Source organism: Eutrigla gurnardus (assembly GCF_963514095.1).
Source record: "Eutrigla gurnardus genome assembly, chromosome: 17".
NCBI lineage: Eukaryota > Metazoa > Chordata > Actinopteri > Perciformes > Triglidae > Eutrigla > Eutrigla gurnardus.
This window is the reverse complement of record NC_139928.1, coordinates 10,335,609-10,360,028: the sequence shown is the minus strand read 5'-3', so window position 1 is coordinate 10,360,028 and position 24,420 is coordinate 10,335,609. Positions and strand designations below refer to the sequence as shown.

The 24,420-nt window shown below is 40.6% G+C and overlaps 3 protein-coding genes across 5 annotated transcripts; 2 read left to right on the top strand and 1 right to left on the bottom strand.

Moving 5' to 3' along the window:
• Positions 1-4,066: 4,066 nt before the first annotated feature.
• On the bottom strand, positions 4,067-6,243 carry fam221a (family with sequence similarity 221 member A). Its single transcript, XM_084032382.1, has 6 exons — positions 5,912-6,243; positions 5,506-5,679; positions 5,211-5,401; positions 5,047-5,120; positions 4,790-4,922; positions 4,067-4,225 (listed from the first exon to the last, which is right to left on the bottom strand). The coding sequence occupies exons 1-6, from the start codon at positions 5,977-5,979 to the stop codon at positions 4,161-4,163; spliced, it is 705 nt and encodes a 234-aa protein (XP_083888508.1). The 5' UTR covers positions 5,980-6,243; the 3' UTR covers positions 4,067-4,160.
• A 228-nt stretch (positions 6,244-6,471) lies between these two features.
• On the top strand, positions 6,472-11,412 carry ccdc126 (coiled-coil domain containing 126). The gene is made up of 3 exons (XM_084032383.1): positions 6,472-6,836; positions 8,840-9,499; positions 9,683-11,412. Exons 2-3 carry the CDS (start codon positions 9,262-9,264, stop codon positions 9,922-9,924), a joined length of 480 nt encoding a protein of 159 aa, XP_083888509.1. The 5' UTR covers positions 6,472-6,836; positions 8,840-9,261; the 3' UTR covers positions 9,925-11,412.
• Positions 11,413-12,048: 636 nt separating this feature from the next.
• Positions 12,049-17,798, top strand: tra2a (transformer 2 alpha homolog). 3 transcript variants are annotated; one of them, XM_084032811.1, is made up of 9 exons: positions 12,049-12,208; positions 13,676-13,812; positions 13,951-14,116; positions 14,805-14,858; positions 15,591-15,779; positions 16,429-16,544; positions 16,843-17,022; positions 17,107-17,177; positions 17,329-17,798. In XM_084032811.1, the coding sequence occupies exons 1-9, from the start codon at positions 12,173-12,175 to the stop codon at positions 17,337-17,339; spliced, it is 960 nt and encodes a 319-aa protein (XP_083888937.1). In that variant the 5' UTR covers positions 12,049-12,172; the 3' UTR covers positions 17,340-17,798. The 3 variants fall into 3 exon arrangements, with proteins under 3 accessions (XP_083888937.1, XP_083888938.1, XP_083888936.1); XM_084032812.1 differs by having other exon boundaries at positions 14,802-14,858; positions 16,843-17,016; XM_084032810.1 differs by having other exon boundaries at positions 14,802-14,858.
• Positions 17,799-24,420: the final 6,622 nt, after the last annotated feature.

Below are 24,420 nucleotides of genomic sequence, written 5' to 3'. Positions count from 1 at the left end.
ACAGCAGTAATTGGCTTGTTTTTACAGAAGTGGTCCACCACCCAAGACAAGAAGTATAATTTCTGCCATCCACTTAACTATCAACATTTCAAAGAAGCAAGTCTCCAAATTGTTCCTCTTTATTTTGGCTTTGACATTAATTGACAGCCTTCGCAAGCAATTACTGAACCATACAAGATCTGGGAGAACACAAGGTTTTCTCTGCTCTCAGTAGTACTGACAACCGCTCAGTGAGGGAATAACAAGAGATGATGATGTCCTTGTCGTTTTCTCATTTGTTCTTTTACAGCTCTAATTAAGCCCCCACTGCTATAAGAGTCACCCTATCTAGTCTCAGTGTGTACCTGTCTTTAACTTTTTTCTCAATGTTCATTGCTGTTTTTTATGATCTCTGTGTGTGTGTGTGTGTGTGTGTGTGTGTGTGTGTGTGTGTGTGTGTGTGTGTGTGTGTGTGTGTGTGTGTCTGCCACATCTGCTCCTGGAGTGAAAGCAGCACAGATGTCACGTCAAGCGTGACATCATATACGGTCTTTTTGATTGACAGATGGACAGAAGGTCAAGCCTCCATGCTGTGACAGGTTGGTTCGGCTCAGGTGTGCAGGTCAGAGTCCCAAGTCTTGATATTAAGAAACCTGATGAAAGTTGTAACCACGCCAGAGGGCACTAAACTCAGACAGACAGACAGACAGAAGGTTATGTTGGATATGGTGTCTAAATACAACAGTTCTGATTTAAAATAGATTTCTTATTTAAAATAGATAGATAGATAGATAGATAGATAGATAGATAGATAGATAGATAGATAGATAGATAGATAGATAGATAGATAGATAGATAGATAGATAGATAGATAGATAGATGGATGGATGGATGGATGGATGGATGGATGGATGGATGGATGGATGGATGGATGGATAGATAGATAGATAGATAGATAGATAGATAGATAGATAGATAGATAGATAGATAGATAGATAGATAGATAGATAGATAGATAGATAGATAGATAGATAGATAGATAGATAGATAGATAATACACTTTTTAAAAATCGTCATCATGTAACACGCTTTAATTTTCATGGAGGAATGAATGTATTTAAACACAAACCGAATTAAGAAGGAGGTCAGAGCAAATGTGATCATCACTGGCACAGCCATGTTAAATATATTAGCAGCATGTTAGACATGCTAGATGCAAGCTTCACTGGCCAGGCGCCCGATAATGGAAGAGAAATATTCACGCAGTGCAGTTAATGAGCTGCATTAGAAAGTGGTTTTAAAGCATTGTTTCTCACCAGCGTGTCGTATTTATAAGAACAAATGTCATTGTCAATCAACCATTGAGTGGGTATTAAAGGGACATTTCCAGATTTAAAGTTATCATTCAGGCGCATAATGTTGAATTTCTGCGAGCACAAATGTTACACACAAGGAGCACACTACATTCTCACAAAAAAGCAGCAGCTACAAATACATTACAGAGACATTAATTCCTCTCTGTCAAACACACAGTATGCCGTGTGTGTGTGTGTGTGTGAGTGTGTGTGTGTGTGTTTCTGGTCATATGCACTACATTAATATGTGCAAATGTGTGCGCAAGTGTATGCGTCCGCATGTGTTTAAACACACTTGTGTTAGTCAAACATTACTATTGATTTAACACACAGCTATACAAGATCCCATTCTGTTTCTTATCACTGCGCTTTGTGCACAAGCCAAATCTATTTCTCACGACACGCTCGCCATCCCCCCTTTCGGATTCTGCTGACACCGGAGGGGCTCGAAGCTGAGTCTCTATGAATTTGCTGCACTACAATGTCCCACTGTTTCTACCACAAAAGAAAGGTATTTAAAAACAAGCCCTTATGCATTAATGCACCTTTAGGACATTCAGATATGAACTTATTTTAAAACTTTTTTTTAAATCTGCAATAACAGGTTTGTTTTGCGACATGGGTAAACTAGCATACATGCAACATCCCTGTATCAAGTTGATATGGCGAACATGATAGCAAGCTGCCTATTTACAAATCCAGCAGGCAGAGTAACATTAGTGTTTGTTATTATCTGACAGTTCATCCATTCACTCTCTTTTAGCTCTGTTTTAGGTCTCCACCAGCTCCTGAGGCAACGATCTGGATCTTAAACTGCGAAAAGGCTCCATTACGTTCACTTGCTAGCCGCTAACCTCTACTGCAGTATACACTCATCTTAGAACATTTCCATCATTTGATCATAGTGCATAAAAACGCATCAAAATAGACTAATGAAGCTAAATCATTTACCAGAAAGATGCTAAAATGTCCCATAGAACTGTGGAGAACTGTGGGTTTGGTAAAATGTATCACTACATATGAACAAGGGTTAGATGCCCAAACAGTATCCGACAGTTTCAATTGATTTGTCAGTACCTGTCAGTCGGTTGTGTCTTACAAGGCCCCTGAACTTTTGTTACCTCTCTCGCTGTCCGCAGGGAAATTAGGGGAGTGTGTTCTTCGTCTCAGAGTGTGTGTACTGCAACTGTCACTGGGGTAAGTAAGTATTTCCTTGCACAGTAATTGCCAATTTAATCTTCCTTTGTCTTGTCCAGATTTTTTGTGTTGGATCTGTCAGTCAAGCTGGGCGTGGTTTCCATGGGGACATGAGAAGTATAGTAGTAATTCCCTTCAACCAATGGCCAAAGTAAATTACCTGTGGCCTCCTAAACAAGGTTGCTATGGACACTAAATTGTAATTGCACCAGACTTAACATGTCAGGCCTTTACCTCTTAAATTAATTGGGAGTTAAAGTGTTCAGGAGTAAGCAGGAGAAACAGCCAAGTGTGTTTTTAAAAGACGTTTGATTCCAGCAGCCAACGATGTGAAACACGAGGTTTAAAGTGTTTAATGCAGCTGTGAATGTGCGTGTACATACTTCACATCTTGTGGCGACCTGACGCCATGGCCATTGTACTGGATATGAAGTGTCAGCTTTCAGATGGGATCCCTTCCACTCGCTTCCTCTTCAGCAACCGGCTGCATGCAGAGACCCAGGTGCATCCATCTCCCTCCTTCAGACGTAGCCCTACTCCTTTTCCCTCGAGACCACCTGTTGAGCTCGCTAACACACGCACAGACAAACAAACACACACACACACCCTCAGGTAATGTTTGCATTACGACACAGGTGACTTGAGATGCACTTGCCGGCACCCGTGTAGATGCTGATCCGGTTTGACTTGGCTTCCTCACAGTGGAAACATTTGAGTGGGAGTGAATCCTCATTCAGATCCCCGTTTTTTTTATTTTGTTTCTCAGCAGAAGATGTTAGAAAGTGGGCCACCAATAGAGGAAATATGACCTGCTTCAATCTCTCCATTCACCAGGTGGATTAAATCAACTCTCATCACCGCTGATCTGCCGTGAGGAATGGGATTAATCAATCGGAGACAGTACATCTATCTAAAAATGTAATTAAAAACATCAGCGAACGCGTAGCTCCGTGGTTCTGGTGTTATTTTGGGGACACGGTGAGTGGGCGGCTCAATAACAGAACATCAATCGAACAATCCTCAGATGTGTAAACGCATTGCTAGAAAACTGAAATACATAAAAGCAAGGGTTAGTGAGGGTGTCAAATACGACTGTGAGGAATTATGTACAGATGATGTTCATATATTGAACTGGGTATGACCAAGTAATTCAATTTATTTAACCTGACACATGTGTGTGATAATATGGTATTTCTGCAGTTCACATGAGCAGCCATAAAACAGAAAATAACACAGGTAGGATCTCCCAACTATGCTTTACTTGAATTACAATGGATTCAGCCTCAGTCAACCTGCAATGTGTCTTTAAAATTAACAACTGTGTCAAACTTTGAAATATGGATCACCATAGTAATGCTCCCCACACTCTGATGGATCAATATATTGTCAGGTTTAGTTTCGAGGTGGGATTTAATCACTAGCGTCGCTTCACTGAAAAATAAAATGCTTAGGCTGTGAAACAAACAAATCAAAAATGTTCTCAAGTTTTGGACAAAAATGAAATATTTCAGAAGAGAAGATGTGTATGATTTATTTGTTATGATAAATATTGCGGTTTAACAGATGGACTCTGAGAAGAATGTTGCTTTTCACTGTTTCTCTCTTGCAGAGAATCGCGATGCTGGATGCTTAAGTCGACGTTTCTTTGATCCTTGATGCAGAGCATCTCTGCTGGCAGCCATCGTCTCCGTGATCTGAAAAAGACACGACAGGAAGAGATTATGAAAATCATGTGAAGCAACAGTGGATGCTGTATACCTCACAAGTATTAAAACTAAATTCTATGTTATTGATTGTACTAGAATCTCACACACGGATGTTCTTAGAATGTATTTATCTGTACTCACAAATGAGCATAGAATGAATTTATAAGAAATAAACTCAAAGATTGCTTATACCCAATTAAGGATATAACCATATATTCAGCGAATATGCATCTACACAGATCTACTACAAATATAGTCTGGGTAAGAAATCAATAACATCAAAAGATATACACTGTACTCCTTTGACCTGAACAAATCCATAATCTGCTGACTTTCTTGTTCAACACGAATGCTGTGCTGCTCTTTGCTGCCCTCACATGCTTCTTAAAGGAATTTTTTTGAACTAATGCATGCACAGACACACATCTAGTGATCCAGTCTAAATAAGGCTGGATTACTAAAGCAGTAACTCCATCATTCAAAGAAAATCTGAGCTGCAGAATTCCATTCTAAAATAATTCATCACATATAGGCTACATAACTGATGCCTACCAGAGGTGGTGGCTTCCAAAGCAAGGCCACCATCCAATAAGGAGCTGAACCCCGTCAGCCCTCCCATGGCAGCATAAGGGACATCCCGGCCTACGGGCTGACCACGGGACTCCCTTTCTAGTTTTGTCTCAACCTTCAAAAAAAGAGTTCAAATTGAGTTCAAAGTGTGCATATTTATGTCTGTGGACAAACGTATTTTTTGTAAAGTATTTTTTTTTTACACCAAAGATCTGTATTTGATGTTTGACTCTTCTCACCAGGGTCTGATGAGCAGAGCTGGCCTGGCCACACCAACAGGTTAAGGGGCTCTTGAAACCAGAACAGGAACTGCCTGAAAAAAGACACATGCATAAAATATATTTGTTAATTTGGGCTTGACTGAAACAAGTGCTGTCTCTAAATGAAGTAATTTCAGACTCACATTTTTTGCACAAGTGACCAGTAGCTTCACTGTGATCCAGAGGCAAGTGTTTACACCGGCAGCGGACAGGGTTTGTTCCAATCTGGGGAACATACTGGTAGGCAGAACAATGACATCCTCTGGCCTGGCATGGTAGGGCTAGAGGTCGCTCAGAGGGAACCACTTCCAAGTCTGTCTTATGTTGCTTGTACCTGGACAAAATAACATTACATCCCAAATGTGTTAATTCATGTATGTCTAGTGTTTGGTGGCGAACAGGGGATGTCTGATTTCATGTTACCAAGTCATGTACTACCTATGTGTACAAAAGCACTGTGTCTCAGGACCGATGTGTTTGCAGTCGATACCTCCAGGTACCCCAAAGCTGACATACAGCCTGTTTTTCACTCGTTGGGGGAGCACCCTCCGCTTGTACTCCTCATATTCCTCTGGTGTGAACAGTTTTCCTCCGTCATCATCGCCCACAATTCTTGAAAAGACAAATCACAAATAAAAACAGTAATTCTTCTTGGCATGATAGCTTACCTGTACTTATTGTGTTATTTTAGCATTTGTGTTGTACTAGCTGTGAACCTATATCACTTCCTCATAGTTAACATTAAAAGGCATGTTATATCATGTCAGATGATGGTAGCTTGATCACAAGTATGAAACCCCTCCATAGATCAGGTAAGTTAGCAGTTACACTCATACAGTCTAACCTTCTGTACTCCCAGTAGTCATCCACTGCTTGTAAAGCTGATTTATCGAGACATATTGTCGTCTCCATTGTCGAACACACAAAAGAGATAGCTGCGTAGTATCTTGCACAGCTAACAACTAGCTACTATTTACCACAGTCGTTGCCATGGAAATGTACGTAGACGTCCCTCACGGTCGCAAAGGGAACCGCAGACACACACGCGCGCGCGCACACACACACACACGCATACACTCATTCACACATTTACACGCACGCACACAAACACACGCATACAGGAAGAGAACAGCAGAAGAGTTAGGATGCCCAACTAAACTCAAATCAAGCTAGCATTTGCATTTGCAGCCATTTACCTTCGCTTAGCTAACACGTATCCACAAACTGTATTATGTCACGTAGCGCTATATATAGTGGTTTTCTTGTTTAAAAAACCTACTCTAAAGCCAAGTACAACTAAAAGTACCACTTAAATGTTTTCTCTCTTCTTATTCTAAGTCGAGAGAGAACGAGCAAAATATAAATACATTTCCCATGATGCCGTAGTAATGACGCAGGCAGTAGACGTTCAGGGGAAACCATGACAGTCAGCACAGTTGCATGCTTGGAACTCTAGCTACCGACTTTTGCCTTCAAGAACCTTGTTTTTTTTTCACGACCGTGGAGGAAGAAGCTGACATGACTGTCGTGATGAGCCGACACGTCAACGTAAAGCTCAGCAGCTAACATTTTTAACGGAGATAGTGTGGCGCTCGAGATATTTTCCCATCGAGAGCAACGGAAGCCCAGGGTTGCCAAACAACAAGAGCATCTTTAGTGTCAGCCAGAGGTAGCGGCAGCTGAAGCTCTCAGGTACCTCGTCCCTGCTCCCCTGGAGCCTGTAAATTCCTGCTTCAACCTCAAGGTAGTTTATCAGACAACACACTGGGGTAAGTTATCTCCTTTTGATTCAGATTTGCTACATTTGCAGGCGACAACTATCCTTCTTTTTTGACCGTTAAGTTTGAGCGTTGCGACCTAACATATCGAGCTAACGTGACATGTTAGTGGAGTTGGAAATAGCTTCGTCTGGGCAGCTGCTAACAGTTATTCTAAAAATATATTGTACGTGCAAACTTCTCGATACGAAGCATCCGAACAAAGTCCATGTCATGTTGGACTGTTAGTTTCATGTAACGTTGTTTGTGCAGGCCAAGTTAAGCTAGTCCAACGTGTTTGCCAAGTTGTCCTTCTGTGTGTTGTTTGGACTCTGTGTTTATGTAGTGTGTAGTCATTTCGTTAATTAGTTACGTTGTTAGTTTACCTCGCCACTCCTAACATGACTGACACTTAAGCTTTAAGTAGTCAAGTCTGTTGCCCAGCCTGGCAGCAGTCGTGGTCAATATTTAACCTCCAGATTAGATATTTTGACTGTGCCTTATCATTGTCGCTCCTCCCATTATGGTTCACTCACTGTGTCTAAACAGCCCCCTAAACAAGTGGAATATTCATTGTCTGAAGCCAGGCCTAAATGGTGTGTCTTTCCATGGAACAATGACCAAGCCTGGTGAATAGCCTGACGTGACAGCAAAGATGGGACAGTGTCTGAATACCAAAACTCTTCTAGTTGTTATCAAGTGTCAACCCTGTGATTAAGCAAGATGCATGCGATATGTTGCCTGACATATGGAAGGTGCAGAAAATCCTCCTGAGGGTTTAATTTCCCTGGGGCTGGAATAGCTCACCCATATAGCACCACCTTCCACAGAAAGTATGTTATCTGTACCTGATTGTGCATAAGGTCCCTATGTGTCATACACTGCATGTTTTATGTTTTTTTGGTTTGACATTCATTTGACAAGCAGAGTTTACACTTTTCTTGTTGAGAATATGATGCCAACTCATTAGCTTGTTGAGAAGAGAATCTAAAAGTTGCAGCACCTAAAGGCGTGGCAGAGGTTTTGTCGTTATGGCTTATTTGTCAGTCATAATGTGTTTTGCCTCCTGAACAGTTTCCACTGTCTTTACACCTTACTTTCTCCTGTAGTTCTTGCCTGCTGATACACAGTAGCATCGAGGTCGTAGGAAGGACATGTTTGTGTGTGTCTGTATGTGTGGATAGAGACAGGGAAGCATCACTAAACGTATTCTGTTACATTTCTTTTCATTATTAATTTCTTCATTCACTGTCTCCTCTCTGATCTCAATAGGAAGTGACACTCTCTCACACAGGAGATAGAGATCACAGAGAATGAACTTGGTGACGAAGTTGTGAAAACTGAGAAATGATCACCCAACTGCCCCTGCATGTGCACTGTGCAATCACAGGCTATTTGTCAGTCACACACCCATTATGGAGTTGGGATTAGAGAATGAATGCCCTCTGTGCCTCATCTATTGCTGTGTCTCCTATCTGGAGCTGCAAAGTGGGTCCCATGAAATCTAAACTGGTAATCAGGTTTCTCGGAGTGCTGAAAAACATTTGTTGATGAGTAGGCTATTGTGCACCCTGGCCGAAAGCAGCAAAGAAATATGTGTTTAATAATGGCTAAATAGTCTAGGAAGCCACTTGAGGTACTTTGATTCTCCTTGCCAATAATGATGAGGTGGACTTTGTTCATTATCCAGCACACGCACTGGTGTTTGTGATTCTGGTGGAAAATCTTGCATTCATCAACTCAGAAATCTGGAATATAGTCATTATGAAGGAAAAACAACAGAAGGGCTAGAAATTACCTATTTGCTTTTTTTTTTTTTTTTTGCTATACAGAAGAATGAGTTTCTTTTCCCAATTAGTAACATTGCAGCATTGCACAATGAAAATGTAAGCGTCATACAAAAACATGAGATTAGAATAATCTGTTTAATTACAAAAAGATGATAATTACAAATGTCTCTCTGTGTTTCTCTCCTTTGGTTAATTTTATCTTTCCTTTGTATGTCTCCAACACAGTCGACAATGCCTGCAGACCCCCGCTCTGGACGCCCAGTCTGCAATGGTGATTTTCAGTTAGACATCTTGCAACCAAATCACCTTTTGAAAAAACCCTGACTGCCGTTGTCTGTAGGCGTTAGCTTCCTTCTGGTTCCACTTCCTGGCCTCTGCTCGTGCTGAACACATTCTCATCTCCTCTCAGGAGGGGCAGGATGCCTTAAGGGGGTTTAATCCAAGCACGTGCCCTGCTGAAGTTTACCTGAGGCACTGAATCCATACCAGTTTACGGTATGCTTCGCAGTGGACTTTGAACTTGGACAGTAAAAACGAGAACCTTCCTGCGGGAATCAAGTAATTGTCACTCTATTTATCAATTTATTGGTATATCCAGCCTCAGACAGGGCCTCTGCAGTTCCCCTCTACTTTTCCTCCCCAGTACCATGCTGGGTACACTCCTGCGGAGGAACATGTCCCAGAAGCTGAGTATGCTGCTGCTGGTTTTCGGCCTGGCGTGGGGACTGATGCTGCTGCGCTACACTGTGCAGCAGCCTCGTCATCAGAGCAGCGCCGAGCTACGTGAGCAGATTTTGGAGCTCAGCCGGCGTTATGTCAAGGTCCTGACAGAGGAGAACCAGAATGCACCAGGTGGGCCGCAGGGAACCTCCATGGCTGGTTATGGTAAGCATTCAAGGGGAAGTCTGGGATGCTGTGCAATCTATGGGGTTACTGCTCTCTTTCATGGGCATGAAATGACTTGCTTATTTCTGTATAAACATTGTATTTCATAGACGTGAGAAAAGCAGACTCAAGCATCAGTTTGTTTTCTCCCTTCTTCTCTTTCCCTCTCATATGCACACATAGCTGATCTGAAGAGGACTATCGCTGTGCTACTGGACGACATTCTGACTCGGCTGGTCAAACTGGAGGGGAAAATCGAGTTGGCGGTCAATGCCTCCTCCACCAACACCTCCCACACAACAGGGGGTGTGCTTGCCTCCGCTCCCGCTGCCCTGCAGAAAACCTCAAAGCAGGACACACCTGGCGGCCCCCCAGGGACTTCACGCCTCCACCCACACATCCCTAATAGGCCTCGGCCTCATTAAGGAGCATAATCTTGATGGATGTATTGATTAATTTTTTTTTAGCACATCACACTTTCACAGTACGTAATACTGATGTAACAACATCAGATAAATGAAAGCAATAGGGAGACATATAGACATCCAGAAACGTCAAGTTTGGGATGCTTCTCAGAAATGTTCAACCAGCCCAGAGGGAGGAAGGAGGACCTCTTAATGCTCTATATGCTGATATTTATTTATTTTGTACCAAGACTATCCAGCACATTTTTTGATACCTGCATTACTGATTTTATTTGGCTTTAGCATTTTTTTTAATAATGACATATTTGAATTTTATGACTGTTTGAGTGTCTCTTTAAATGCAGAGAGGTATAACTACTCTTGGAACCGAACCGGATTCTCCTAGACTTTATGATATAAATGGCTTGAAATGATCCCCTATCTACATTGTAAACTGTTTTACAATACCGCTTCAATATATCAAAATGCTGAACTAAACAGTACACTCATAATAGATAGGAACAGCTGTTTTTTTTGTCCGTTTTTAGCTGGTGCAGTTGCTGTAACTGCAATTACTGTATGAAGAATATTCTATTTTAAGCTTACACCTAGTTTTAAGAATAATTAAATTGTTTAGGTCGCCTGTAAGTGATAATCCAAAGAATGTTATTTGCACTCCATCTGCAGGCAATGTGTAAATTGTGTATTTACAACAATATACTGCAAGGCAGTTTTAGGTTTATGCAGACTATGATGGGATGATGCCCATTTGCCACTGTAAATACGAGTGTGTATGCGCTTTGTCTCAGTTGAAATCTAATGTTTCCCATGCCCGGTGTTGAGAAATATTTTAATTTAAATGTGTAGCAGATTGAATGTACTGTGTAGTCGGTCAAGCCTTTCAGTGCTGTTAAGATGACTGACATCCTGCTTACACATGTTCAGGGTTCATGTTGCACTGTGACTCTATTGATATTTTCTAAAAATACTGGCCTCATCCAACTTTGACACGAGTGGTATTTTAGGAGTCTTACTGTTGGTTCTGAGTACGGTTTCCTTTAAACTGAGAAACTCTGGCAACTCGCAAGAGAAATAAGATCTTCAGTTTGCACGTCATGTTGCTCAATAATGATGACGTCAGGAAAGATGGGCAATACTTTCATCAATACTACTTGGGGATTGTATGAGACAAAGTCAATGTGGGTTGCATACTAAAACACGAGGAGATAAATGCTTCATAATGGCTCTCACACATTACAGATTGAAATGTCCAAACAGAATTATCAAACTGTGGTTTGAGTTGAGTGATGCCATAAATGTACTTTGCTTCATAATAGTAAAGTAGAAAAGATGGTGAGCCAGTCAGCTGCTGTGAGATATCTTTACTAATAAATTGACCTTATGGAAGAAATATTCTACCCTCATTTAAATAAATTGTATTGCGATGGGGGAAAAATTATGTTTTGTGTCATTCAGGAGATTGTGTACCTCACAAGACATCAAATCTGGGTTTATTTGCTTCTGTCCAAATATTTAGATAGTGGCTGACAAAGAGTATCCTCCATGAGATGTGTGTGTGTGTGTGCCTGTGTGTGTGTGTGTGCAGAAGTGCATTTATAAAGATGAGTTTTCAGTTGATTAAGTTTTACTGACCACACTGCAAAACACTGAGGCACTTAATGTTACAATTAACCAGCCAAATCATGTCTTACCAAGGTGGAACAAACATCTACAAAGATTTTGACCTTCTACATATGAATGTTTCCAATTTTTTACACTTTTTTAATTCTCCCATTCCATTTTGACAGCTGTCAGGTAAAGTAGGCCAACTATTATTAGTGATAAGGATTTTACATATAAGAAATATTTTATAGAATATGATCAATTCTTACAGATGAAGCTACCCAACAGTATAGAGTGGATAAAACTAGCTCTTAACTGCTTTAACATTTTAATTCCCACTGAATAATTAATATTTCAATAACATACTGTATATGACAACTGTAGTATTTTTCTCTTGATAGGTAGCCATTGAAAAGTTTTAAGCATGTGTTAAGAGACGTTCAAGTAAACTAAGTTTTTGCCCTCAGCGGCGGACGTTGGAGACGACACGGGAAGTGACGTCGATCCTGCGGTACATAAACATACCACCTACTTCACTCGCCCGCCATCTTCTAGCTAGTAACCGTCCAAAAATAAGACATTGTGTTCAACACTTGTGAAGTTTATTTTCTGTCAAAATACTTGGCTCTGCTAGCTATATTGAACCATGAGTGATATTGAGGAGGGACATTATAAGGGACGGGTAAGTAATTAAATCGAATGATAACAAATATCTTCCTTTCTTCCTACTCCTTCCGTGTGGCTGTCGATTAACATTATGGCGAATCCACCACTAATACAACGTTAGCTAACGTAACTGCTTACTTTATCGCTCACCGTTGAGGCTGTATTGATTTGTTGGCTAACGTTACCTGTGTTTGAGAGGCAGACGTGTTCAGGTTTTGCCTCGAGTCAACCGTTCTTTGTACACGAGCGGTTCGTGTCTGCTAGCAAGACCACTACAAGCAGCCTCCCACAACGGTAGCTAGCATGCTAATTTTCGTTAGCTTAAAAAGCACCGTGGTTGGAGCTTAGCATTTGCTATCATTCCTACGTTTGTGCTGGCAATTCAATATTTTGCACCTGACTGATTTGCTTTTACATTATATTTATTATAAAGAAGTACGAATTATCTACAATGTTTGTGTATGACCCCTTTTGTGCGGATATCACTGCTGCAGCCCATTATTGCACCCTGGCAAGTAGTTATTTACTGGTCTAGCATTCCGTTATATTAGAGGTAACCTATGTCCTAAGTATCCCTTCCCTGCTTTCACGCTTTTATTTAGCAAGTTGAAACGTTGCTCCCGCATTTATCTAAGTTCTTAACTTGTAATCCTTTTTCTTAAATTGTTTCACTTTGCTAATTTACATAATTTCTGGATTTTAAAATTTAATGGAAGCAACAATGTAATTGTACTGCATTCAGTGTTCCTTTTTAATTTCATTTAAACATATTCTCCTTCTTAAACCTATGATCTTAATTTTATTGAATGTTCTTTTTTCATTAAGGTTATTGATCGTGAAGGATTTGAAGAGTTTTATCCAACAATGATGAAGAAAATTTTCAAGATAAAAGAAGGCTAATGAAAACAGAACATAGCAGGGAGCAGAACATAGAAGTGGAAAGGGGGGAAATGTGACTGAAGAATGGTGTCAGATAGAAGCGCTTGCAGTGTAATGGCTAAAAAAAAGACCTGGAATCAGAAAATGAGAAAACTGAAAAAAGAAGAACGAAGAAGGATAGAAATCCTGAGAAAAGGGAGTAGCATGTAAAGAATCTGGAAGAATGAATGTGTCCCTAGGTTAAGTAAATATACTGTTTGTGTCACAAATGTCTTTTCTTTTCCATGCTCCCTTTATGTAACATGAAATGCATGTTTTATTTTTCTCTTGATGGCCCAGGTGGTTATGGAAATAGATCTTTCATGTATATTTTATATACATATATATTTATAGTCGATAATAGGCCACAATTTAAACTAAATATTTATTTATTGGAATCATAAGATTGCTAACCCTTTCCTCCACAGTACATAAGCTGTACATTTTAGACAGGTGTGCTGTATGTGTCCAACATACTCTGTCTACCACATGTCAATACTGTGTTTTTAATGAAATACATTCATTTGTCCATGAGAAAGTTGTTAACATGCTGCTGTGGCAATAGGGGTCACGCTCCCCGTCCAAATCGGATCGGGGGAGTCCAGCTCGGGTCAAGTCGGAGAGCAGGTCCGGCTCCCAGAGCCCAGCCCGGGCCTCCAAACGGTCCAACGAGTCCAGATCCCGTTCTCGTTCAAGATCTCGGTATGTTGTCATTTTATGATGGCCCTTGCTATACTTTGATCACATTTTTTGCCGCCATGATTGTATTTTATGGACAAATACCGTTGCCCCCTATTATTTCTGACGTGTCCTCTCTTCCTCTGCCGCGTCCTTTTTCAGGTCTCAATCTAGGCGACACTCAAATCGCCGCTACAGCCGCTCACGTTCTCGGTCCTATTCCCACCGGAGGAAATCCCGCTCTCGTTCCTACAGTCCTGAGTACCGCCGCAAGAAGAGCCAGAGCACCTCCCCTATGTCAAGCAGGCGCCGTAACACTGGCAGCAGGGTGAGTGACAACTGATGGTTTACTGTTTTGTCGGCTATAGAAAGGGAGCCAGATGACCCTTTGTGTATGCTCATACATATTTACAAGGTGTTTATTACAGTTATTATAAATATATTATTCTGGTTTTTGGGGATATTTGCCTATTATTAACCTTGGCCTGTAATTATTGAGGACATGAGTATAAACTGCATGACTTGTTACTAAGAGTGAATCCAAAATGAGTCATGTGCAAAATGTTTTGCGAAGATATACTTTTTTGAGAGGGATGTTGTACCTGTAGGTTAAAAAAATAAAGTGACTTTCACACGAGTTGACATTAGAGTTCGATTTAAAGCTGCTACATGTTTTACGATCAACAGACTAATCTCCTTAATTTGCATATATAATTTATATCTTAATTATTACAGTTCTTCATCTTCTTAGTTAAACAAATCAGTGACTATTGCAAGCAAAATGACTTGCATGTATTTAAATTGTTTTCCATATTGCATCAAGTTGAATTATTAAACATCTTGACAAGGATTGTCTGATTTGAGAAACATTTTGTTAAAAATCTAGAGCAAGTTAATTACTCATTTGTTTATTTGTGAGTGTAATTTTTCAGGCAATCGTGGTTAATGCTGTGGGAAACCAAACATGTGATAACAACCTTTTCATAAACCTTTCATTCCTTTCATTATACCAGCAGAGCCACGAATTCACAAAAGAAGCAAGCAGTCAGGGCGGAGATGCTGATGTTAGGGTATGTGGACCTTCCGACATGTTTTGGGCAAGAGAAATGTGATATTTGTGCACGGGTCAAATGTGTTGCTCCACATGTAGTACTGGATGAGGGATAAATAGAACCTAGTGGAGATCAAATAGAACGTTGATATTTTAGTTACATATGTTTATTTTAATACAACAATATAGTATGTGGATGATTTCAGATTCAGTGCATGTGTGTATGGAAAAATAAATGTCTTAGTCTTAAAGCCAAGAGCTGAAGCCACCCTTTTTCTATAAATGATCATTTTTTTAAAGTTCTAAATTAGCTAATTCATGATATAAAATGTACACATTTCTCCACCATGGGATTAATAAATAATGATGTCATATTCCCTTGGTGCAGTATTGTATTTTGTGCTTAAGGAAAGATAAAAATGTAAACTTAATTAGAATTGTCATGTCGCATGACGTTTGTCCTCTGTAACTCACTCTAAGCATTTAGGAGCAATAGTCTGATGTCATTTATTACAGGCTTTAGGTTATTATTTATTTATTTAGAGGGTCTATTTTTAGCTAAAATGCTGTAAATGTAATTTATTCTGTACACTGCTGGATCTGGGTAACACATTTTGTTCCTTCATGTCTTAACATGTGTGAAAGAAGTGAATTTAAAAAAAACATTTATTGGATTTTGTATATAAATCATCAGATGGGTAGATGCAGTAAGCCACGCCATCAACACTAACCCTTATGTTGACCCTTCCAGGCGAACCCTGACCCCAGCACATGTTTGGGGGTGTTTGGCTTGAGCCTGTATACTACAGAGCGTGACCTGAGGGAGGTGTTTTCTCGCTACGGTCCTCTGGCTGGGGTCAATGTGGTGTACGACCAGCGCACCGGCCGCTCCCGAGGCTTTGCCTTTGTCTACTTCGAGAGAATTGATGATTCCAAAGAGGTATGGGAAAGGTTTTTGTGTTTTTGTTAATCTTCATTCCTGGTCCCAGCCACTCATGTATTTTCTTTCTAGTAACTTGGTTAATTGCATTCATCTGGTGTTAAAAAGTGTAAAAATATCCCCTGTTCAGATGGCTTAAATGAACAGTGTCATGGCCTGTTAGCAGCGGTGTAACAGTATGTATTTTCTCAATGAACTACAGACTGTTTGGAATGCGGCATCCATGTTTGTGATCCAAGAGCTGTTTATGTATGCTACACACGTGGAACAAAAATGCTGGAGTTTGACTATTATGTAAAGTTTTAAATCTATGAGATTATTGCCCTTTGTCGCTTTGATTAGTTGACTTCATAACTGTACAGCTGTCTGGCAGTCCGTTTTCTTAGTATTTGTACATGCTAGTTCAAAGGTCCTCTGCCTGAGATAAAGGCTATATATATATTTTTTTTAATGTAGGTGTGATTACGTAAGGAAGCCACTAGGTGTCTGCCTTGCCACAAATTCTCTCACCTTGCAGTCATAAATCTCATAGCAAGGGGGTTCCAGTGTTTAATGTAGGTGGGCCTTTGTGAAAGAGATGATTCGTACCTTAAGGATTAAAATGGTTTGATCAGTCACATCTTTGTCTCCTCCCTCTTGTGTTCCTCAGGCAATGGAGCGAGCCAATGGCATGGAGCTGGACGGGAGGCGCATCAGAGTGGATTATTCTATTACTAAACGTGCCCATACCCCCACACCAGGAATCTACATGGGCCGTCCAACTCAGTAAGTTCCACACAGATGTAGAAGGCTCACAAAGTGTTTCCTTAACATTAGTGGAATTGTCTCTGTTTGAAGTCCCTACGAAGCACTAATGTACATTTGAGCTGTCGGGAGTAAAGATAAACTGGTATGGTGTAATGTTCTGACGTCAGAGCTCACTCGCATCATTTTTGTATCTAATCCTGCATCCTTTCTTGAAACCGATGATTTGCAACAGTTTATATCAGTTTTGACATGGTGCTGTGTTTCTCGAGAGATAAGACCTCTGGACATCATGAGCTTGTTTTTTTTTTTCCAACAGCAATGGTGGTGGAAGCAGCGGCAGTGGTGGTGGTGGAGGAGGAGGCGGCGGTGGAGGAGGCGGCGGTGGTGGTGGTGGCGGCGGCGGCGGCAGCGGCGGAAGCAGGAGGGGGAGAGACTCTCATTATGACCGTGGCTATGAGCGTTACGACAGATATGAAGAGTATGACTATAGGTACAGGTTAGTCATTATTTGGGACTACAAAGTACGAAATATATTGTTATGTGGGAGTAAATATTTTTAATTGTCATCGTCTCTTTATAGTCGCAGACGCTCTCCATCCCCCTACTACAGTCGATACAGGTCTCGCTCCCGGTCTCGCTCCTACAGCCCACGTAAGTATGAAGGGGGGTGCATACAATGGAAAGCTTGCCTAACATCTATTTAAATGGATGTATTTATCCTGATTACTGGTGAAAGCAGATCAACTTTATAAGTATTGTTTTTGGACTAATGTTCATCTGTTTCTTTCTCTCTTTTTTGCAGGGCGATACTAAGCTTCTTTCAACACTCCGCTTCCCTCCGATAATTGATGTGACTCCCCAAGGTGTTTCTGAGGGGGACATTTTGAATTGGCATGTCTATATCAACAGAACTGACGTTTTGAAATGGTTCTTGTTTACATGCAGTAGATGTCTTAATTTTTAGACAATTTGATGCATCCATGTTGAGTGTGAGCAAAGAACTCGGCAACTACTGCTTAATTCTTACTTCCCTTCCCTTACTTCCCTCTTCATTTTCTGCAGCAGTGGTTCCTCATTTTCCTGTTCAGTAATGGTTGGATATGATTTATCGTGCTGATCACTGTTAACATTGTCCTTGTTGTGATGGGAAACTTGTAAATTATGGTGACACTGAATTTTACAACCTGTGTGTGTGTGTGTGTGTGTGTGTGTGTGTGTGTGTGTGTACACGTGTGTGTGTGTGTGTCTGTGTGTGTGTGTGTGTGTGTGTTATCACCCATAACTAACGGAGTTCACTGGTAAGTAGCAGGTAAATCAGGCTGTAAAATGTAGTGCCATCAGTTGTTGCTTCTTTGCTCACATTCATTTTTTTTTTTTTAGTTGAAGTCATCATTTGAGTTTCTCTAGAGTTTTATTAACATGTACGACATTTTTTTATTGTTGTTTCTTTGTATAGAAATACAAATATCTGAAAACTCCCAAGTTGTAATGTGTTATTCTGACCTAATGTGCATGAAATTAAAGTTGAGCTTTTAGGTGGGAGTGAATGCTTTAAGTTGAGTGGGTGAGGTGGGGAAAACGATTGGGAGAGTTTCACAGACAAGACGATGTGCATGATAAGTTAATGTTCACACACATTTAAAGTAGCTGATCTCTTGGAAACCATAATATATTCTTCAAAAGTTTCTGACATTTAGGCTCCACCGCTGAAGACATTCAAAGGACTTTTATTGCGTGGCTTTCATTACATAAGATCCAAAGTTCACATGTAAGAAAACTGACATTTCTCAGAGCATTATCACAGCACCAACAAAAGGGTTGCCTTTTCTCAAAATTCATAAGCATGGTGCACATAAACTTTACATTTGATGTGACTGATTCACCTTGATGACCATACTAGAGCATTTCCTTATTTAAAGCAGCCAAATGTATGTTTTACACTATAAAGATATGACAGAATGCAGCAGTTGGTTCAACATAAGACAATGTTGCCGGTCCTATTTCCCTGCATTAAACAAAACCTTTCAGATTGCAATGATTGGTTTTGGGGGGGGATTTTTTTGTCTTTCGGGACAAACGGTCTTGAAGCTGAGTGGCTAATCGCAAAAGTAATCCTGAAGGAACCGAGGGTTCTTTATCTGTAGACCTTGGCCTCAATAATAAGGCACTTCATTCAAATGGGGTTAATTGTCACTGCTGACATGTCATGGGGCCCCTCGGAGTTTCACGTTCATTCACTGGAAGGTTCACTAGATGAGATTTGACACAGAGAACCATAGTTGAATGTTTGTTGTGTGCATTTTATGCTCATCTTCACATTAGCCCCTTTTAAAGTGAACTTCAATCATTACAGTTCCTTCAGAAAAAAAAAATCTTGATAAGTTTGTGTAATACTCACAAAAATGTCCATGAATTAATAGTCTAGACTGTGCTGACACTTTCTAAACATTTTAGAAGGTTGTGTTGTGACATGAATTCCTCGCGTCTTCTGAATTTGCACGATGTGTGCGGCAGGTTGAACAGTAGAGGATACAACAGGTGGACAGCTTCATATGGGACACAATGGACAGCGTTTGCTCGTTCAAAGAAAACCCAATATCAAGAGTAATGTCAACCATTTGCTTGGGAGAAGCCGTCCACACCTAAGACAGAGAAAAAAAAATGAACCAAAGCACTGTTGCACTCTGGGGCCAGATGCGTGCAGTGCATTGTGGTTCTTTATCAAAATACACTACGTCCATCTTTCCCATACAGTTTAACTGTAGAGGTCAACGTATTGTATTGGTGAACTGAAGGTCAGCACCAGGTGCAAGCTTTGACTCCATGTGCTTCTGAGAATAAAACTGGGAGGTGCACTCTTAACCCACAGGACAATGTCTGAAGGTTAACAGGCAACATGTCCATGTTTCCTACATGCTTTGAACACAGGATGACTGGTGGGTGGGGCTTACATTCCCTAGCTCTGAGTTGTTCACATCAGAGCAGTAAACACGAGGCTCCACTTAAAAGAAGAAACATTAACAGCACATGCTGATTATATTACTTATTAGTCAGACTTCTTGATGGTACAGAAGTTCAAAAGAATTATGCACTGACCCTTTTTTATATTATTATCAACTAACTTTGAGACAATTCTTGATCCTAGTTAGTGGGAAATGTTTTCTCTTTAGGTTAAATGCATTTAATTTATATTTAATTGTTTTTTTTTTCTTTTTGTATTAACATAGTAAAATAGGACATTATAAATTTCAAAAGTTTGAAACTGATGATCCAATATTTTTGCACATATTTATCTTTCTGATTTGATTCACAGACGGTGGAAAAGTAACTTTTTAAGAATCCACATCAAATAATGTGTAGATAATTTCTTCACTGAAATTAATTTGATTGTAACCTTGATAGATGAGTATTTTCTGACACTTTCACTGCGAGTCCATATGCACATACACTCCATAAAAGCTATATATATTAACAAGAATGCACAGAAACCTTTCCACTTCAGAGAATTCACAAAGCAGTCCATTCTATTTCAACAAGTCCTGCATTTTATTCAGCAAAAAAAAAATACATAATCTAATGTAAATTTACAAGTGTGAAAATTGGAAGCACAATAAATCATATTTCTCTCTGCTTTTAGAAAACAAGATATTGAAAAAAAAGATTGCTTTTGGGTTGTTTCAAGAGCAATTTCCTCCACAAACACACACACAAACAGTGCAACTAATCAATCATGGTGCTGAATGAGCAAACAACAATGGGAGGGAAGTACTCATATAAGATAGGTATAGATACATGCAGGGCCATACAGCATGGATGTAATGTTTCCAACTGAACTAATGTTCATGTGACTTTACGTTAAAACACCCACTTTCGTCAGACTTGGCTGAGCATGTGGTGTTAATTTGGTCAAATGCTCAACAACAACATAAATGTATTCATCTGAAGATCCCAAAATCAACAGATGTGTATTACAAATTATATATATATATATATATATATATATATATATATATATATATATTAAAGTAATGGGGAAATAAAAACAAATAAGAACAAATAAGAATGAGAAGTTATTTCTTCACACGCTGCAAGGCGGTGGAATGCAGTGTGCGCAAAACAGCATCAAATTAATTGAAATTAAAGATATATTTCCTTAAAAACATAGGGAGGGTTGTGAAACAACACGACGGTGTGACGGTGTGTGTTTGGCTGTTATTAATAGCTTTTTAGGGCCATTTTTTAACAAAACAACATTGTCTTTAAAATACCCTCACATTGAAATAATCGTTTATGCAACTGTTGGTGAAGACTGAGTAAACTTTCTCATACTAATTGGCAATATTTGGCTTTTGTTTGGAAGAGAGAGAGAGAGAGAGAGAGAGAGAGAGAGAGAGAGAGAGAGAGAGAGAGAGAGAGAGAGAGAGAACGAGTACGTGATGAGAAAACGAGAAAAACTCCACTTTATTTCCTGGTGTTATTCTTTAAAAAAAAACAACCAAAGATATTGGCTTGAATGTATTTACATTTGAATATTCCAGCAGTTATCTCTGACTTGTTATTTACAGTTGAAAGTCTTCCTTGGCATGTGTTTAGAGGGGGCACAAACCGCCATTTTCTAATGAGATGAAGGGTGTCATCACACAGGAGAATCTGTGGAGAAAACATCCATTTTTGTGTTGCTTTTTTTTGGATGATGAGTTGGAGCCTGCATTCTCTCATTGATGTAAATAGAAAACATATGTCTGGACCTTAAAAAAAAGAAAAAAGCATTGCGTTAACACCACTTCCCAGCAGTTCATATTGCTGTGAGGCTCCAGATCCTCAACATGGCGTTCAGCAGCGTGTTCCCGGACTCTGTCCGAGCCCGGTCAGTGTGGCTTTAATGCTCACATCTCGAGTGGGAAGAAAACACTGTTAAAGATTAGCATCGGCTGGCAATAAATACGAAATAAAGCAATCTCACCGGAAGACAGAATCCCTTGATTTGAGTGTAGCCTAAAGGGTTTTTTTGTTGGTGAAAGAGCGGCGTAGACTATATCTCTTGGAGTCAGGCCAACGGCTCAAAGTTGGGCTATGAACTGCGTTTTACTTAAACAATCTACCTCCTTCTCTTCCTCTCCAGAAATATCCTAGACTATGTTTGTCCTCATCGATTTTGGTCTTTTTTTCCCTTTCCTGTACTGACATTAAACCGCAGAAATCTTCCCACATAGGATGCAGTCTAGTCTGAAACTTTATGTCAGTTTGCCCCCTATGGAATTTGTCCACGGCGAGGAGTCCTGAGACTGGGGGCGGGGAGACTTTCTGTACATTCCTCAGCGATACATTCACTGCTCCTCCTGCAGAGCCCGCAGCCGCACGCGCGCACACACACACACGCGCGCGCACACACAGGCTGCAGCCATGCATCGGTTCATTTAAACCGACACAGTCAGGCGAGCTGCCGTCTGTATACGTACACATCCACCATGTAACGTGCTATAGCAGGAGGCAGGAGCGCCACGCTGTGCGTTTCGTTATGTCATCCGCAGTGGAAATCATTAAAGCCATATTAGACGAGTTTCTAAAAATTGTTTGCGCCTAACTAGGCCGACGCAAAGCGCCCGGGTTTAATAAATCCCATATATTGATCCATACAGTCGGATCAGGCCGATGTGGAGTTAAAAGTTATTCAGAAACTTCTTTTCCGAGTCGAAACCGATTAGAAAACGATTAAAAGTCAGCGGGAGGCACGCTACACGTCGAGTTTTAAACGCACCCTTTTATTCCCCTTTCGTTTAACCATTTCTAGGATCTGCTCCGCGAGTGTAAACATAACCTAAACTTCCCGAAAAAGCCGAGAAGACTTCTAACAAGTGCCTCGGATTTGGCCATCGGCTTTTTGTTTCGTTACATCTTTATGTGTTATGATGACAAAGCCCGGCGGAGGAAACACGGGAGAGAAATGCATAATTGGCGCGCTGATTCATATAGAATAGCGGAGCCGAGGAGCCAATGAATGGGCGCGTTGAGGCCGCGCCAGCAGCAGTAGTACGGAGAGGGGTTGCTGCCCTCTGATTGGACCGCCCTCCCGACCAATCAGGGCGCTTCGTGTGTTTGTTCAGCAGCAGAGGAGTAAAACCCACTGAGACAGCCATGGCCCCAGCCTGAGCTAGTGGCTGAAGGGCCCACTAAACCAACAGTCCCTTTGTAACCTGCTTTACACGTGCATGCACACCTAGGCCTATTCATTAGCAAACACTGCAGGGACACTGCTACTATAGTTTCAGCTCACAGCATAGCTCTATGCACTGGAGGTTACAGCCACCTAAACTTCTTTTTTCCATCACTTTTTTCTTTAACAGCTAAACAGCTTTTCAAAAATCCAGCTGTTTAAAGGCTGAATGACTTTACAAGCGTAGTCTGTGTGTGTGCTGCAATGAAAAAAAAAAACATACATTTACAGGAAATTGAAGAAGGTAATGTCAAGGTAACTTTTAAAAATAGTTTACAGTGTTACTTTCTGGCTACAATCCATACAAAGTCTTTAAATCTGACATTCATAACTAAATGTTACACTCATAAATTGTGCCCTTGTGTGTACATGCAGACAGGTGATTCAGAAAAAAACTGTGTGTTATGTGTAATACACCTATCTGAGATATGCTACTGTCACTTGTGCTGTGTAATTAGCAGACCTAAAGACAGGTTTAGCCCAAGGCCTCAGTCTGGAGAGTTTGGGGATTAAACTTAAAGATTATGAATATGCTAAATATAAATAGACCCACAGTATTTCCTATCCATAGAGATAGTTTATTAAGTACAAACATGGTAACTCTCCCATCACAACATTTATAGTGTTCAGTTTGTGTTCAACTGGCTAATAGAAGTGTTGATTCAACTTCATTGTCTTTATGGCAGCTATTTTTCTTTATAGTGCTGTTGAATTATACCACAATATACTGAGAGTTGCTTTGAATAATCCACCCCAGACTAAATAATAAACCACACTTGGTATCACACAATGCAGTTCAACAACATACAGCCTCTAAAATGTCAATAAAGTTGAATCAAAACCTCTCTCACTCAACAAAATGTGCACAAAATCATCATTTTATTTAATTTTGTTTACTGAACATTATGACCTTTATGAAGGTGATAGATAGATAGATAGATAGATAGATAGATAGATAGATAGATAGATAGATAGATAGATAGATAGATAGATAGATAGACAGATATTTTCGTTATGTTGAAAAACTAGAACAAGTTCTGCTCTGGTTTCAGTTCCCCGTTTAACACGACCAGATTCACACAGTTACGTAACGTATCGGCCTTCGCCCATGATTTATAAAATATCTTATGGACAGTTGGGCTTATATTTGAGACATGGATTCCACACGTGATTGCATTCGGCTGTGCGTTACACAGGACGCTAGGGGCACTTCAGCGTCAGAGACCCCTCCCTCTCCCAGCGAATGCAGATCCATGCCGGACGTATAGCGGAGAGGATTCGCCATGTGCCTTCGGTCCACATGGCCAACGCCTCCTCGTCGTGCCAAACGACTAGAACTGTAGGGGGGGAACGGGTAGCGTACTACAGCTACTAGTGTCATCTCGCCCAAATACACCCTCCTCGATCTCATTTTGTGTGACCACGGGCAAACCGGGCCTGCCGTTGGACTTTGAGTTGTGGCTCGGGGAGGGCATGGCTCCACTCTCGCTGGAGAACATGGCCGTCATGTGGATCGCAGTAGGCCTACGTGTCATTCTCGCATTGCGCCGCGCAGACCCCGAGGAGAGCGGCACGGGCGCTGTGAGCCTCCCTGGTCAAGTTTCTGAAAACTAAATGTGTCCATCGTGCAATTTAACAATATAGTGCAACATCATTTTATGAATGGCCCCACCCCCTTTC